Raw genomic sequence first — 17,336 nt, 5'->3', positions numbered from 1 at the left:
AAAGACTGTGATGCTGGGAGGGATTGGGGGCAGGAGGAAAAGGGGACGACAGAGGATGAGATGGCTGGATGGCTGGATGGACTCAATGGACATGAGTCTGAGTGAACTCCGGGAGTTGGTGATGGACAGGGAGGCCTGGGGTGCTGCGATTCATGGTGTCGCAAAGAGTCAGACACAACTAAGTGACTGAACTGAACTGAGAATTTCATGAGCCCTTAATAGTCTCCTGGCTGCCTAAGGTTACCTGGAGAAGCCCCTGTGGTGGTTTTGTATCCACTCTGTGCCGGGGCTGCCTGCAGTAGTTGAAAAGTCTCTGGTTATTTTGTAACGTCTGTGAGCTCTCATGGGTGTGTCTGGGATGTTCAGAGATCAGCTTGCATCCCTTTCAGCCAGGCTTCCCCTTGTTCCTGTCTAACTTCCTACCTAACATTTACATTTTAAAGAAGACTGTTGGCAGTCACTAAACAAGCCTTCAACCTGCTAGACGATAAAGACCCGCCAGCTTCCGAGCCAGTGCCTTGTTTCAGTTTTGAGCCTTAAATACTGTGGTGCGAGTCATAAGATGACTCCTATTAACGGCTTGTGATCATGTTGGCTCTTGACTTTGGCTTCCCAAGCAAGAGCATTTTGCCAGAGTTCAGTCTTACGCTTGATAGCAACAACTTGGCCCTATTCTCCTTAACATTTTTCTCATTCCAATACCATCGCTAAAATTAGCTTATTCATTTGAGGACTTTTAGCACCCAGATCTTGATTAAATAAGCCAATTTATTGAAGAGTAATCAGAAAAAGCAAGAGAGTTCTAGAAAAACATCTCTTTCTGCTTTATTGACTATACCAAAACCTTTGACTATGTGGATCACAATAAACTGTGGAAAATTCTGAAAGAGATGGGAATAGACCACCTGACCTGCCTCTTGAGAAACCTATATGCAGGTCAGGAAGCAGCAGTTAGAACTGGACATGGAACAACAGACTGGTTCCAAACAGGAAAAGGAGTACATCAAGGCTGTATATTGTCACCCTGCTTATTTTAACTTATATGCAGAGTACATCATGAGAAACGTTGGGCTGAAAGAAGCACAAGGTGGAATCAAGATGGCCAGGAGAAATATCAATAACCTCAGATATGCAGATGACACCACCCTTATGGCAGAAAGTGAAGAGGAACTAAAACGCCTCTTAATGAAAGTGAAAGAGGAGAATAAAAAAGTTGGCTTAAAGCTCAACATTCAGAAAACGAAGATCATGGCATCTGGTCCCATCACTTCATGGGAAATAGATGGGGAAACAGTGTCAGACTTTATTTTCTTGGGCTCCAAAATCACTGCAGATGGTGACTGCAGCCATGAAATTAAAAGACGCTTACTCCTTGAAAGTTATGAGCAACCTAGAGACATTACTTTGCCAACAAAGGTCTGTTTAGTCAAAGCTATGGTTTTTGCAGTGGTCATGTATGGATGTGAGAGTTGGACTGTGAAAAAAAACTGAGCACCGAAGAATTGATGCTTTTGAACTGTGGTGTTGGAGAAGACTCTTGAGAGTCCCTTGGGCTGCACGGAGATCCATCCAGTCTACCCTAAAGGGGATCAGTCCTGGGTGTTCATTGGAAGAACTGATGCTGAAGCTGAAACTCCAGTACTTTGGCCACCTCACGTGAAGAGTTGACTCATTGGAAAGAGCTGACTCCCTCATGCTGGGAGGGATTGGGGGCAGGAGGAGAAGGGGACGACAGAGGATGAGATGGCTGAATGGCCTCACTGGCTCGATGCACATGAGTTTGGGTGAACTCTGGGAGTTGGTGATAGACAGGGAGGCCTGGCGTGCTGCGATTCATGGGGTCGCAAAGAGTTAGACACGACTGAGTCAGAAGAAATAGCATCTCCCTCTATCCCTTGTTTCCTTGCCTTAGTCCTGGTAGATCCTGCAGGTGCTCACCAGGGATCATTGAAAAACAGGGTCAGATCTCATTTTTTTGCTAGTTGTAGTACCCAGCCTGTGAAAGGGTTTCAGGATTTCTGCACTGCTTTCTCCTGCTCCTGTTGTCAAAAATGGAAGGGAGAGGGAGGCTTCTCATTGTTCAGCACCTCTGCCTCAGGTTGGTACATCGTAACCAGGAGCTGGCTTCTTCCCATGAATTCCTTCCCGTGAGGTTGACACAGCAAAAAGTGAAGGCTTATTTCTTATTTTTCAAGTTGCTTCTCAGTAAAGAAAGGAAAGTTTAGCAACAGTAAAACTTTGCACATACATGCATACACACTCATCAAGAAAATATAATCAAACAGAATTTTAAAGTAGTAATAACAGAGTCAGAGTGGGGAATGACTTGGTAAGAGCAAAGCCCAGAAGCTGTAGTAAAAAAATATCCTCATATTGAAGTGATTAACAGAAAATACATTTATAACTGACAGAGTACTATCATTCTTAACACAGAAGAGGTCCTGTAAATAAGAAAAAGCCACAGAAAAGGAAATAAAAATGGATTTTAAACTTGGAAAAATGTTTCCCCTTACCCATACTAAAAGAAATCAAATTAAAACCTTAGGAATAGGGAATTCCCTTTTGGTCCAGTGGTTAGGACTCTGCACTTCTAATGCCGTGAGCTGGGGTTCCATCTGTGGTCTGGAAACTAAGATCCCACAAGCTGTATAGCGTGGCCAGAAACAGGGAAGTCCATAATGATATACCATTTTTTAAACCCTAGAAATGTAAAAGGATCTTAAAAGTTTGATAAAGCATTTAGATTGTCAAAGGTGGCAGAAGCATAAATTGGTACAATATCTAGTAAGGACAGTAAGTTAAAAATTTAGATATCCTAGCAATTTGTCATCTATACATGCTTGCATATTTGTACAATAAAGTTACATATAAGGATATATGTATAATAGCAAAAGATTAGAAAGACCCTAAATGGGGAAAAAAAGACCCTAAATGCCCTCTAACATAGAACCAGTTATTATTTATTCTTGTATGGATTCATAAATATCTTTGCAGCTAGCAGAAAAACACATAGGACCTCTTTATATTCTGATACAAGAATGATCTGCAAGATAGACTTTTAAGTGGTAAAGTTATGACAACACAGATAATAATATGCTATTATTTATGTTTTTAAATGTACATGTACATATACACACATATATTCTTTCATTTTTATAGAATGTCTCTGGAAATAAATACAAGAGTAATAGTGGTCGCTTAGGGAAAGAGTCACACAAAAGGACATAGATCATATACTTCTTGTGAAAGTGAAGCCGCTCAGTCGTGTCCGACTCTTTGCGATCCCATGGACTGGAGTCTACCAGGCTTCTCTGTCCATGGGATTTTCCAGGCAAGAGTACTGGAGTGGGTTGCCATTTCCTTCTCCAGGGGATCTTCCCAACACAGGGATTGAACCCAGGTCTCCCACATTGCAGGCAGACGCTTTACCATCTGAGCCATGTAGGATCTTTAATACTACTTGTACCTACTGATTTTTTCCTCTTAACACTTTATTTTGCATTATGTTTATATTGATCAGACATAGAGTATTGATATAGGTTGTTATTGAGGACATCATTGATTGGGTTGTCAGAAATTATGTAACAAGTTCATCTTCAGATTCCAAGCCTAAGAAAATGTTTCTCTCCCTCAGAACAACCTCCTCTTATACACAGTGATAATATATTTCTTATTTTAACCAAGAAGAAGCTGAAAGCTACATGCAATAGTTCCCTATACTCCAGATTTATTTTTTGCATAATTCCTGCTTTTCTTTGCTCTTTTATTGTACTTTTTATTCTTAGATCTGAGTTTTATTAAATCTGTACTTTTTACTGTATACCAACATCGAATTCTTAGGCTGTAAATAAATGTGAAGAAAGCATTTGGTTGAAATGTAAATATTCTAGTAAGAATGGTTGCCATCTTATGTAGCTGAAAAAGTTCAAAACTTTTAATATTCAAATTTTAATGACTGTAAGTCCCTCCTTCAGAAATCTCAAATTAGTAAAATTCTTACTTATTCATTATATTACTTTAAATAGAAAACATTACATTTATAGCTTATAAGAGTTGCTGTTATGTGCTCTGTATTAGCATTGTGTAAACTTAACTTTTTTTGAAAAACAGATCATTGCTTCTTGCTGACCTTGACAAAGAAGAAAAGGAAAAAGACTGGTATTATGCTCAACTTCAGAATCTCACTAAAAGAATAGACAGCCTTCCTTTAACTGAAAATGTAAGTAACTTGACAAAATAACTTATTTTTATATCTGAAAGTATATCTAAGTTTATAACTGTAATATGTTTTATCCAACTTCAACATAAATACGTAGTCATTGAATTTTGTATATAAAGATGATACAACTAAAAGATTCAGGATTCAGCTAGGTTTTTTATTAGATGTGTTGAATTACCAAAGATACTCTGTAGAAATGTTTATCACCATCTGTCTGTTTTTTGAACTATATTACAGGACTCAAGGCAGATGGTTTTTGCAATGAAAGTATCTTTGAGATAACTTGAGTCCTGTTCTAGTTACTGTAAATGACAGTAGCTGTTCGCACAGACGTTAGGGCTTTTTGCAAGCACTAAAAGTTGTTTGTTTTGCTAATGTAACTATGTAAAAAATAACTTAATTCTGTCAGCCTCTCCCTCCCTACCCAACCTCTCCAAGTTAACTGTTTTATTCATGGGATGATACATATAAGAACATTTCTGAAATACATTAATAATTTTAAATAAGACTTTAACTGTCACCCATAAATTTTAAAACAATTTAATAGGCCAATTAAAATTAATCTTCCACTCTTAGCTTAGATCTTTCATTTTCTAATAAAGTTTTGAGAGGACATAATAAAAGAAAAAGTACAGCAAAGGAAAACCCTTTTCCAAAACACACAGTTAATCCGTTTCCTGCATGGGCATTGTCTGGCAGGAGCTAGAACTGGTGCCCAGCCTCCTGAGCACAAACTTATCCAGGTTTGTGAGAGGGAAGGAATCTCCCTTCCTGACAATGTCCTTAACATCCTTTTGGGAGCTCAGGAGACACCACAAATGAAAGAACAGTTCATAGAGAGTGTTGACGTGTGAGGATTAGGAGCTCAGGAGGGTTTGGAGGGATCTTTGCTTTTAATGTTAAAGCGGTGTTTTGCTTAACATTCACTTTGGTGATTAAAATGTACAGTATTTAGAGTCCAGCTGTCTGCACGCAGTTGTGTATGAAACAGTTCAAGAGCAATTGGTTAATACCTGAAATAAAGATCAGTTGTCAAATCATTCCCATATTAATTTACCATATAGTCAGTCACATTTATTTAAGAGGATATGTAAGACATTATAGACCATTAGCAAATGTAAATTGCTTATATTTCATAAATATTTTTAAATTCACAAAATATTTATTTTATATTGGGAAGCCAGGTTAAGAACGCTTTCATATGGAAATACTTACCAGGTTACTAGGCATTGCTTAAAACATCAGATCTAAACCACATTATTGTAGCATAATGTGTCATCTTCAACCTTTTGTGCAAGGGATTTTTAGAAGTGGAGGACAGACAAGTGTAGTTATAACATGACTCACAGCATGCAGACTGTTTCAACTGTGTTGCAACACACGATGTGGATATGCCTGTAGGAACACATTCTGCGTGTGTCGTCTGTATATTGCAAGGGAAAAGGGTGGAAGCTCCTCTAACTTGCCGGACAGCACAGTTTGGGATTCTTAGGCCTGCAGAATGCTATTCTGAGTCAGACACATACAGATGCAGCTTTTGTGTGTGTGAGTATGTGTGTATGTAAGGTCTTCGCTTCTTGATCAGGGATCAGGCCTGTGCCCTTGACAGTGAGCGCATGGAATCCTAACCCCTGGACTTGCAGGGAATTGTCCGCACGCAGCTTTTTATTGGACTTACAGAGCATGAAAAATCTACAGCACTTGATTATTCCCTTCCTGGTCCATTATAACTGTCACCTGTCATTTTGCCTGTTCGTTTTTTCAGCCTTGGAGCATGTCTTTGTAAGTTTCTTTGCCTTCTTCTTTTCATCATTTTTTATACCTAGCAGTTACCACAGCGTCTGGAATTGTAGTTAGAGGGCTAATAAAGTTTTGAATGTACTAACACCCACTCCATGAAGAAGTACTGTTTTTGGTTTGTTTCAACTTTGGTTCATATTTATATTTTTACCAAAAAGTTTGTGTTATCTCGCAATTTATGATTGTATTATATAAAAGCTTTTCTTTATTCTGTCTTCATTTTACATGTGGGAAAGTTCTCTCAGTTTATTCTATATGTATATAACAATCCTAAAGTGAGGTATCAACTTAAGGATGATGGGCCTGATTCATGATTTTTCTATTTTGTCCACATTAATATTCCAGTTTTTAATAATTCAAAGTAGTGCTTCTTCAGGGCAGAAGAATGGTAAGGTAACTAAAATTAGGCTTACCTTAACTGGACCAATATATATATATATATATTTTAAAGAGCTAGTACAATTTAATTAAAACTATTTGTGACTGTGGGGAAATGAAAGTGTTTCAACTCTGCAGATCAGAAACCCAGGCTGAGCCTCACACTGATCAAGTTTTAGGACTTCTTAGAGTAAAAAATAATTTTCTCATATATAATAACATGTATCTGTTTATTCATTTTCTTTATTGATACTTATATGCTTTTTTATTTTTACTGATAAACACAAGATATTAACATTTCCATTTTATTTGTGGTTTTAGTTTTCCTTACAAACAGATATGACCAGAAGGCAGTTGGAATATGAGGCAAGGCAAATCAGAGTTGCAATGGAAGAACAGCTAGGTACTTGCCAGGATATGGAAAAACGAGCACAGGTAACATTTATTATGAAACTACGAAACAGTAACAGCTAGATTTCTATGAAGAATCTAATGAATTACAGCTCTGTTAACTTTGGCTAAGTTTGATTATTAAAGATATTTTAAAGTCTGTCTTTACTTTGGCACTAGCTCGAAATAAGAATAATTACTATGGCTGCTGGGAAGCATGACCAGTATTCACATAATTCTGCCCTCATATTTCAGTTCTCTGGTACTGTTCTACTATGCCTTGGAATTATAAGAGGGAAAAAGAATTCGATTCTGGTCATCTTATTAGTTGCTAGCTACCTTTAGTTATCCTTTGAGATTTTTACTTCTGTGTTTGTATAATGAAACCCAGAATATTAAAAAAGGTAAGTCTCATTCAAGGAGAGAAAGGTATAAAGAGAACATTGGAAAGAGAAACGAATTGCATGGAGAACATCCCCATGTTTCTACCCTCGACTACGTGAAGAAAGAATATTGGGATAAGAAAGGATATCTTAAGACATTAGACTAATTGTAAAGATTGGTAAAATTTTACTGCTTTAGAATTAAGAGTTTATCTGTATTAGGCACCTTAAAGAAAATGAAAAGGGGAAAAAACACGTTTGGGAATTTCCTGTCTGTCCATTGGTCTGGACTCAGTGCTCGTACTGCCAGTCCCTGAGTTCCAGCTGTGTTCAGAGAACTAAGACCCCACAAGCCAAGTGGCACAGCCAAAAGAAAAAAAAATGGTGAAAAGATAAGTTACGTGTTGGGAGAAGGTATTTATCACCATATAAGTGGCATGGAATCAAGAATATATAATGAATTTCCAAAAATACTTTATATGATACAATTAATACAGATTTAGTATTTATAACAGTTTGGTGTTTTCATGAAATTATTTTAAATTACCAGGGAGATTTTGTTTGTTTGTTGATAGAAAAACTATGAGAAATTTTACTCTGGTTTATATGAATTTCAGTTCAGTTCAGTTCAGTTGCTTAGTCGTGTCCGACTCTTTGCGATCCCATGAATCGCAGCACCCCAGGCCTCCCTGTCCATCACCAACTCCCGGAGTTCACTCAGACTCACAGCCATCGAATCCGTGATGCCATCCAGCCATCTCATCCTCTGTTGTCCCCTCCTCCTCCTGCCCCCAATCCCTCCCAGCATCAGAGTCTTTTCCAATGAGTCAACTCTTCGCATGAGGTGGCCAAAGTACTGGAGTTCCAGCTTTAGCATCATTCCTTCCAAAGAAATCCCAGGGCTGATCTCCTTCAGAATGGACTGGTTGGATCTCCTTGCAGTCCAAGGGGCTCTCAAGAGTCTTCTCCAACACCACAGTTCAAAAGCATCAATTCTTCAGCGCTCAGCCTTCTTCACAGTCCAACTCTAACATCCATACATGACCACAGGAAAAACCATAGCCTTGACTAGACGGACCTTAGTCGGCAAAGTAATGTCTCCGCTTTTGAATATACTATCTACGTTGCTCATAACTTTTCTTCCAAGGAGCAAGCGTCTTTTAATTTCATGGCTGCAGTTACCATCTGCAGTGATTTTGGAACCCAAAAAAATAAAGTCTGACACTGTTTCCACTGTTACCCCATCTATTTCCCATGAAGAGATGGGACCAGATGCCATGATCTTCGTTTTCTGAATGTTGAGCTTTAAGCCAACTTTTTCACTCTCTTCTTTTACTTTCATCAAGAGGTTTTTTAGTTCCTCTTCACTTTCTGCCATAAGGGTGGTGTCATCTGCATATCTGAGGTTATTGATATTTCTCCCAGCAATCTTGATTCTAGCTTGTGCTTCTTCCAGCCCAGCATTTCTCATGATGTACTTTGCATGTAAGTTAAATAAGCAGGGTGACAATATACAGCCCTGATGAACTCCATTTCCTGTTTGGAACCAGTCTGTTGTTCAATGTCCTGTTCTAACTGTTGCTTCCTGGCCTGCATACAGATTTCTCAAGAGGCAGGTGAGGTGGTCTTGTATTCCCACCTCTTTCAGAATTTTCCACAGTTTATTGTGATCCACACAGTCAAAGGCTTTGGCATAGTCAATAAAGCAGAAATAGATGTTTTTCTGGAACTCTCTTGCTTTTTCCATGATCCAGCAGATGTTGGCAATTTGATGTCTGTTTCCTCTGCCTTTTCTAAAACCAGCTTGAACATCAGGAAGTTCACGGTTCGCATATTGCTGAAGCCTGGCTTGGAGAATTTTGAGCATTACTTTACTACTGTGTGAGATGAGTGCAATTGTGCAGTAGTTTGAACATTCTTTGGCATTGCCTTTCTTTGGGATTGGAATGAAACGGACCTTTTCCAGTCCTGTGGCCACTGCTGAGTTTTCCAAATATGCTGGCATATTGAGTGCAGCACTTTCACAGCATCATCTTTTAGGATTGAAATAGCTCTACTGGAATTCCATCACCTCCACTAGCTTTGTTTGTAGTGATGCTTTCTAAGGCCCACTTAACTTCACATTCCAGCATGTCTGGCTCTAGATGAGTGATCACACCATCGTGATTATCCAGGTCGTAAAGATCTTTTTTGTACAGTTCTTCTGTGTATTCTTGCCGTCTCTTCTTAATATCTTCTGCTTCTGTTAGGTCCAGACCATTTCTGTCCTTTATTGAGCCCATCTTTGCATGAAATGTTCCCTTGGTATCTCTAATTTTCTTGAAGAGATCTCTAGTCTTTCCCATTCTGTTGTTTTCCTCGATTTCTTTGCATTGGTCGCTGAAGAAGGCTTTCTTATCTCTTCTTGCTCTTCTTTGGAACTCTGCATTCATATGCTTATATCTTTCCTTTTCTCCTTGGCTTTTCGCTTCTCTTCTTTTCACAGCTATTTGTAAGGCCTCCCCAGACAGCCAGTTTGCTTTTTGCATTTCTTTTCCATGGGGATGGTCTTGATTCCTGTCTCCTGTACAATGTCACGAACCTCATTCCATAGTTCACCAGGCACTCTATCTATCAGATCTAGGCCCTTAAATCTATTTCTCACTTCCACTGTATAATCATAAGGGATTTGATTTAGGTCATACGTGAATGGTCTAGCGGTTTTCCCTACTTTCTTCAATTTGAGTCTGAATTTGGCAATAAGGAGTTCATGATCTGAGCCACAGTCAGCTCCTGGTCTTGTTTTTGTGGACTGTATAGAGCTTCTCCATCTTTTGCTGCAGAGAATATAATCAATCTGATTTCGGTGTTGACCATCTGGTGATGTCCATGTGTAAAGTCTTCTCTTGTGTTGTTGGAAGAGGGTGTTTGCTATGACCAGTGCATTTTCTTGGCAAAACTCTATTAGCCTTTGCCCTGCTTCATTCCACATTCCAAGGCCAAGTTTGCCTGTTACTCCAGGTATTTCTTGACTTCCTACTTTTGCATTCCAGTCCCCTAGAATGAAAAGGACATCTTTTTGGGTGTTAGTTCTTAAAGGTCTTATAGGTCTTCATAGAACCGTTCAACTTCAGCTTCTTTAGCGTTACTGGTTGGGGCATAGACTTGGATTACTGTGATATTGAATGGTTTGCCTTGGAGACGAACAGAGATCATTCTGTCGTTTTTGAGATTGCATCCAAGTACTGCATTTCGGGCTCTTTTGTTGACCGTGATGGCTACTCCATTTCTTCTGAGGGATTCCTTCCTGCAATAGTAGATATACTGGTCATCTGAGTTAAATTCACCCATTCCAGTCCATTTTAGTTCGCTGATTCCTAGAATGTTGACGTTCACTCTTGCCAACTCCTGTTTGACCACTTCCAATTTGCCTTGATTCACGGACCTGACATTCCAGGTTCCTGTGCAATATTGCTCTTTACAGCATCGGATCTTGCTTCTATCACCAGTCACATCCACAGCTGGGTATTGTTTTTGCTTTGGCTCCATCCCTTCATTCTTTCTGGAGTTATTTCTCCACTGATCTCCAGTAGCATATTGGGCACCTACTGACCTGGGGAGTTCCTCTTTCAGTATCCTGTCATTTTGCCTTTTCATACTGTTCATGGGGTTCTCAAGGCAAGAATACTGAAGTGGTTTGCCATTCCCTTCTCCAGTGGAATTTACGTTTTTAGAATGTGAACTTATGGCATACTGTATGCAAGTTTTTCTATATCTGTTAATGTGTTTGTTTTAGAAGTGAAGTAAAGTGAAGTGAAGTCGCTCAGTCGTGTCCAACTCTTTGCGACCCCGTGGACTGTAGCCCACCAGTCTCCTCCGTCCATAGGATTCTCAAGGAAAGAATACTGGAGTGGGTTGCCATTTCCTTCTCCAGGGCATCTTCCCAACCCAGAGATCGAACCTGGGTCTCCTGCATTGCAGGCAGATGCTTTAACCTCTGAGCTACCAGGGATTTGTTTTAGAGGTACTTAAGAAATGAGATGTAGAAATGAAAATTTCTGTATTAATATATAAATATAAATAAGTATATTCCAGACAGCTTACTGTAAACAGATTAACTTGAGTTCTTTCTTGGCCATTTTGTCCAGATATGTGCAGATGTATTCATTTTAATTTTGTTCTGGAATATAGTGTTCTTCTTTTGCTAGTTAATATTTTCAGGAATTTTTAGTCCATATTTTATAAATACAACAAACATTCATTTATTCTGGAAATATATTAAGGTTAGGGTTAAAGAAATATTGTACACAAAGCAAAAATGGAAGTATTTGTAGTACACATGAGGAGGAGTTAATATCCCTAATATACAGGGAGCACCTACAAATCAGTTGAAAACAAGAGAACCAAAGAGGAAAATAATCACAAGGTATGAGTAGTCCCATCTCAGAAGTACAAGTGGTTAATGAATAACTGTGAAAAGACGCTTAAACATCACTAGTCAGTAGGGAAAAGTAACATAAAATAATGTTGTTTTTTGTTAGTGGTGGTGGTTTATTGTTTGGCTGGTTAATTTTCTGCCTATCAGACTGGCAAAGGCTTTAAACTTTGGTGTCATGTAATACTGGTGAGACGGTGAGAGACTGTAATGCGAAGCGTTGTCTGCCTGTTGTAAGAATAAACTGGTACAATCCTGAAGGACTCTGTAGCACTTCCTGTCAAACTTGAAATGTTTGTACCCTCTGACCTAGTAATTCTGTAAGACTCTCAGAATACGTCCTCCAGGAATGTCTGCTTAAAGCAGCAAGAATATAAGTATAGATTTTATGATAGTCATTGCAACACTATTTGTAAGACACTTACAGAGAGAGACAATTTCAGTGTCCATCATTTGGGTAGTTATTAAATTAGTAGTATGCAGCTGTTACAAATATTAATAATTAGGTAATGGGAATAATGAAAATAATTGTCCATAGTAATTCTTTCCCTTGTAACTCTGCTTGAGTGACTCAACATGTAAGACTAGAATGGCCAGCTAATGAACATGGAAGTGAATTCCAAGAAGGCCTGAGGCCATGAGAATAAAATGTGGTACCTCCTTTGCAAGCAAAAAAGATGGATAAAAATTCCAAGTGAAATAAAAATAGAGTGAAAGTTTTTTAAAACAATAATTATGTACCAGAAACAGAAGCCAACATTACATTAGATTGAGAAAATAGAGAAGTAATTAGATTATTACCGTTGCAGTCATTAACATGGGTTGCTGCTTGCTGTCATCACTGTTACTTTGTTTGGAGGTTCCACTAATTCAGGTAGAAAGAAAACAAGTTGTTTACTGCACTGCTTTCCAACTAGAAGAGACCAAATAATTGTCGTTTGTGAATTATATAGTTGTCTACCTAGAAAAGCCATGGCGAAGAGCCAGAAAGTATTTTAGCTAATGAGAGAACTCAGTAAGGTGGCTGGAGTTAAGATGAATTAGTGTTTCTCTATTAGCAATGGCTACCATTTGGAAATGGCAGTTGGATAGAAGGATCTCTTCATAATGCCAGGAAACTTTAAAATACCGAGAACAGACCCACATGAAGAGAAATATCAAATTGCTGAAGGACACACTGTGCAGCCTTGAAAGTAGAGAAGCCCGTGTGGCTGTCTGCGTTGTGTTTGTGTTCCCTGGTCGCAGCGATGCCAGGGATATGGCAAAAGCGAGGCCAGCTAAGATTGTAAGGGTCCTGCAGGGTATGGAGTGAAGTGAGTAGTCAGACCCCTCCAGCCGGCTGCTCTCTTGCTGTCTGTACCTCCTCTGAGTGCCTGCTTCCCCTGCACCCTGCGTACGAGACTGACCTTCCCACACACTTGCCCCTGGCCCCAGCTATTGACTGTGCTTATCACTGGGGCCGTGAAGGGCTTTCCCCCTCTGCTGGTTTCCCTGGTGACTAATAAGCCAACCCGACCTCACTCTATAACTGGCAATCTCCCCTTCCACCCGAGAGGGAAGCCTGCTGCATGTCCTGCCTGCAGTCCGTCGCACGTGGTAGGGTATCACTCCAGGACCTTGTTTCAGGTGTGTAAGATCCCCCTTCCATTAAACCATTGATGTCTCTGTTGCTAAAAATAAATAAGATTCCTAGGTGAGAAGATTTTAATATCCTAATGATGTCTTCTTTAAAAAGTTGATAGAGAAAGATAATATGATTCCAGTCATAATCTTAGTTTTTTTAGAGCCCAGAAAAATTATTCTTAAGTTTCTAAAGTAAGAATTTCCAAAAGTATTTAAGAAAATTATAATGAGTGAGGATTTACCTTAGCATTTGGTAAAATTTACTGTACAGGTGTTACAGTAATCACAGTATGATATTAATAGCACAGGAATAGACGTAGGCAAATAGAATAGAGACTAGAAAAAGAGGAAGGGAATCTGGAATCTTTTAATGATAAAAGTTGCAGGTTTGGGGCGGGGGCGGGGTGGGGAGTGGTAAATAGCTCAGTGAACACATGGATAATAACTAGGAACCTTTTTGGTGGTAGTTGTCTTTTAATCACTAAGTCATGTCCGACTCTTTTGTGACCCCCGTGAACTGTAGGCCATCAGGCTTCTCTGTCCAGGGGATTTCTCAGGCAGGAATCCTGGAGTGGGTTGCCATTTCCTTCTCCAGGGGATCTTCCCGACCCAGGGATGGAACCCACGTCTCCTGCACTGGCAGGCGGATTCTTTACTACTGAGCCACCAGGGAAGCCCTGTCTGGTAGTACAGAAATGAAAGTAGATCCCTACCTCACATCTTGTGCGTGAACAGTTACAGGTGAGTTAAATATCTAAATGTAAGAAATAAAGTTAATAGAAGAAACTAGGACAAGAGAGATCTTAATTAAGATTGGAAACTCAAAAGCAATAGGAGGGCAGAGGATTTACTTTGTAAAATTTTAAAAGCATTCATCTGGGAGCACATCAAGGGAGAAAGGTTTAATAGCCCTGTACTGTAAGAATTCTACAAACTAATAAGAAAAAGACAACTCTTTTTATATGGGCAGAGGATGTAATCATTCAGTTTATTGAAAAGAAAATACAGATGACCAATAAAACCCATGCAAATGACTGTTGAACAGTTCAGGGGAAATTGAAACAAACTCCACTCTTGCCCATGCCTGTTTGAATTAGTCTCTAGCTATCTCCGTTAACAGTTTGGTTATTTGTTTATTTGTTTCTTTATTTGTTCAGCACAAATTTGGGCACCTAGTATGGTGCTCCCTGCTCTCCTCTATGCGTGTAAGAAAAGGTTGGATAAATGTACATCGAGTTGTTCATAAGAGCTTTTTCTGGGAGTTGGGGATTAGTAGGGTGAAGGTTACTTATACTTCTGTACTGCTGTAATGTTTTATAAATACATGGATGACATAGTTCTGTGTAGCTTTACCTGTTTTCTGGTTCACAGATACTTAGGTTGTTTATAATTTCTCACTGTTAAAACAACTCTGATAAACATACTTATCCATATCCTATAAATGTGCACAAAAGTTTTTCTAGCTCAAGAGTCTTTTTCTAGCTCAGGAGTCTTTTTCTTAGGCGGCTTTATGGTCAGTATTTTAGACTTTGTGGACCATGTGGTCTGTTGCGACTACTCAACTCTGCCTTTGTAGCAAGAAAGCAACCATAGACAGCAGTATATGAGCAAATGAGCATTGCTGTGTGTCAGTAAAACTTAACCCATAGACACACATGACTGGCAAGCTGTAACTTGCTGACCTCTGCTCTGGCATACATACCTGGCCCTAAGGTAGGAGTGTTCTGAATAGTGTTTGCCAGATTACACTCAAAATGATTTTATCAGTTTACATTCCTCCCAGGAGTATATGAGAATTCTGTTTCCTTTGACTGTTGTTTTTCTTTTCCTTCAGAAATTGAGTCAAACTTTATAATTAACAGTCAATGGGCATGTGAAACAATTATCTTGTCATTTAGTTTATACTTTCATGAGTAACTGAAGTTGAATATCTTTTCATGTATGTATTAGACTTTTAGATTTTCTTTTTGCTGTTTTTTTCATATTATTAGATATCTTATTCATATATACTTGAGATGTTTTAATATACACTTAATACCCACCTTAATATCCAATACATGATGTATTTCACAACCCTTCCCTGCCAAATCTGTTACCTACTTTAGCTAAATGATAACAAAAAATTAGTTTTTATTGTAATGCTAAATTAATTATATTGTCATATTCGTGCTTTCTTCGACCTATTTTTACATCTTTTCCTATCTTTAAATATACCATCATTTTTTTTCTAGTAAATCTAATGTTTTATTTTTCAACGAGATCTTTAATTTATCTCAAATTTACTATTATATATGTTTTAGAGGTCAGTCAGTTAAGTCACTCAGTTGTGTCTGACTCTTTGCAACCCCATGAACCGCAGCACACCAGGCCTCCCTGTCCATCACCAACTCCCAGAGTTTACCCAAACTCATGTTCATTGAGTTGGTGATGCCATCCAACCATCTCATCCTCTGTCATCCCCTTCTCCCGCCCTAAATCTTTCCCAGCATCAGGGTCTTTTGAAATGAGTCATTTCTTCGCATCAGGTGGCCAGAGTATTGGAACTTCAGCATCAGTCCTTCCAGTGAACACCCAGGACTGATCTCCTTTAGCTTGGACTGGTTGGATCTCCTTGCAGTCCAAGGGACTCTCAAGAGTCTTTTCCAACACCACAGTTCAAAAGCATCAATTCTTTGGCACTCAGCTTTCTTTATACTCCAACTCTCACATCCGTACATAACTACTGGAAAAACCATAGCCTTGACTAGACAGACCTTTGCTGGCAAAGTGATGTCTCTGCTTTACATATGCTGTCTAGGTTGGTCATAACTTTCCTTCTGAGGAGTAAGCATCTTTTAATTTCATGGCTGCAGTCACCATCTGCAGTGATGTTGGAGCCCAAGAAAATAAAGTCAGCTACTGTTTCCACTGTTTCCCCGCCTATTTCCCATGAAGTGATGGGACCAGATGCCCATGATCTTCGTTTTCTGAATGTTGAGCTTTAAGCCAACTTTTTCACTCTCCTCTTTCATTTTCATCAAGAGGCTCTGTAGTTCTTCCTTACTTTCTGCCGTAAGGGTGGTATCATCTGCATATCTGAGGTTATTGGTATTTCTCCCAGCAATCTTGATTGCAGCTTGTTTTCATCCAGCCCAGTGTTTCTTATGATGTACTCTGCATATATGTTAAATAAACACGGAGACAAGATACAGCCTTGACCTACTGCTTTCCCAATTTGGAACCAGTCTGTTCTTCCATGTCCAGTGATAACTGTTGGTTCCTGACCTGCATACAGGTTTCTCAAGAGGCAGGTCAGGTGGTCTGGTATTCCCATCTCTTTGAGAATTTTCCACAGTTTATTGTGATCCTCACGGTCAAAGCTTTTGGCATAGTCAGTAAAGCAGAAATAGATGTTTTTCTGGAACTCTCTTGCTTTTTCAGTGATCCAGTGGATGTTGGCAGTTTCAACTCTGATTCCTCTGCCTTTTCTAAAACTAGCTTGAACATCTGGAAGTTCACGGTTCACATACTGCTGAAGCCTGGCTTGGAGAATTTTGAGCATTACTTTACTAGCATGTGAGATGAGGGCAGTTGTGTGGTAGTTTGAGCATTCTTTGGCATTGTCTTTCTTTTGGGATTGGAATGAAACCTGACCTTTTCCAGTCCTGTGTCCACTGCTGAGTTTTCCAAATTTGTGGGCATATTGAGTGCAGCACTTACACAGCATCATTTTGTACTTTTAAGAGGTAGGAATCTAATTTTTTATATATCTAAATACACACTCGTGCATATGATTTTTATATGTGTGTATATATTTAGTTTATATTATATGCAGTATAATTTCTATTCAGTACCCTGGTGGCTCAGACAGTTAAGCGTCTGTCTACAGTGAGGGAGACCCGGGTTCAATCCCTGGGTTGGGAAGATCCCCTGGAGAAGGAAAGGGCAGTCCACTCCAGTGCTATTGCCTGGAAAATCCCATGGACAGAGGAGCCTGGTAGGCTACAGTCCATGGAGTCGCAGAGTCGGACACGACTGAGCGACTTCACTTTCGCTAGTGATATATACACACATACAGATACGCACAGACAGATATACATTTATGTTGCTAACTAAATTTTCCGTTATCATTTATTGGATGTGCCTCTGT

At 39.2% G+C, this 17,336-nt stretch overlaps 1 protein-coding gene across 21 annotated transcripts in view; it reads left to right on the top strand.

Moving 5' to 3' along the window:
* The window catches only part of APC (APC regulator of WNT signaling pathway), a 134,449-nt gene that overhangs the window by 67,286 nt on the left and 49,827 nt on the right, over positions 1–17,336 (top strand). For all 21 annotated transcript variants that reach the window (XM_060418711.1, XM_042251953.1, XM_060418710.1 and 18 more), the window contains 2 exons: positions 4,111–4,219; positions 6,719–6,832. In XM_060418711.1, coding sequence (XP_060274694.1) covers positions 4,111–4,219; positions 6,719–6,832 — 223 coding nt within the window. The remainder of the gene's footprint in view (positions 1–4,110; positions 4,220–6,718; positions 6,833–17,336) is intronic.

Source organism: Ovis aries, chromosome 7, assembly GCF_016772045.2.
Source record: "Ovis aries strain OAR_USU_Benz2616 breed Rambouillet chromosome 7, ARS-UI_Ramb_v3.0, whole genome shotgun sequence".
NCBI classification, from domain to species: Eukaryota; Metazoa; Chordata; class Mammalia; order Artiodactyla; family Bovidae; genus Ovis; species Ovis aries.
This window is presented reverse-complemented; position numbering and strand designations above follow the sequence as displayed.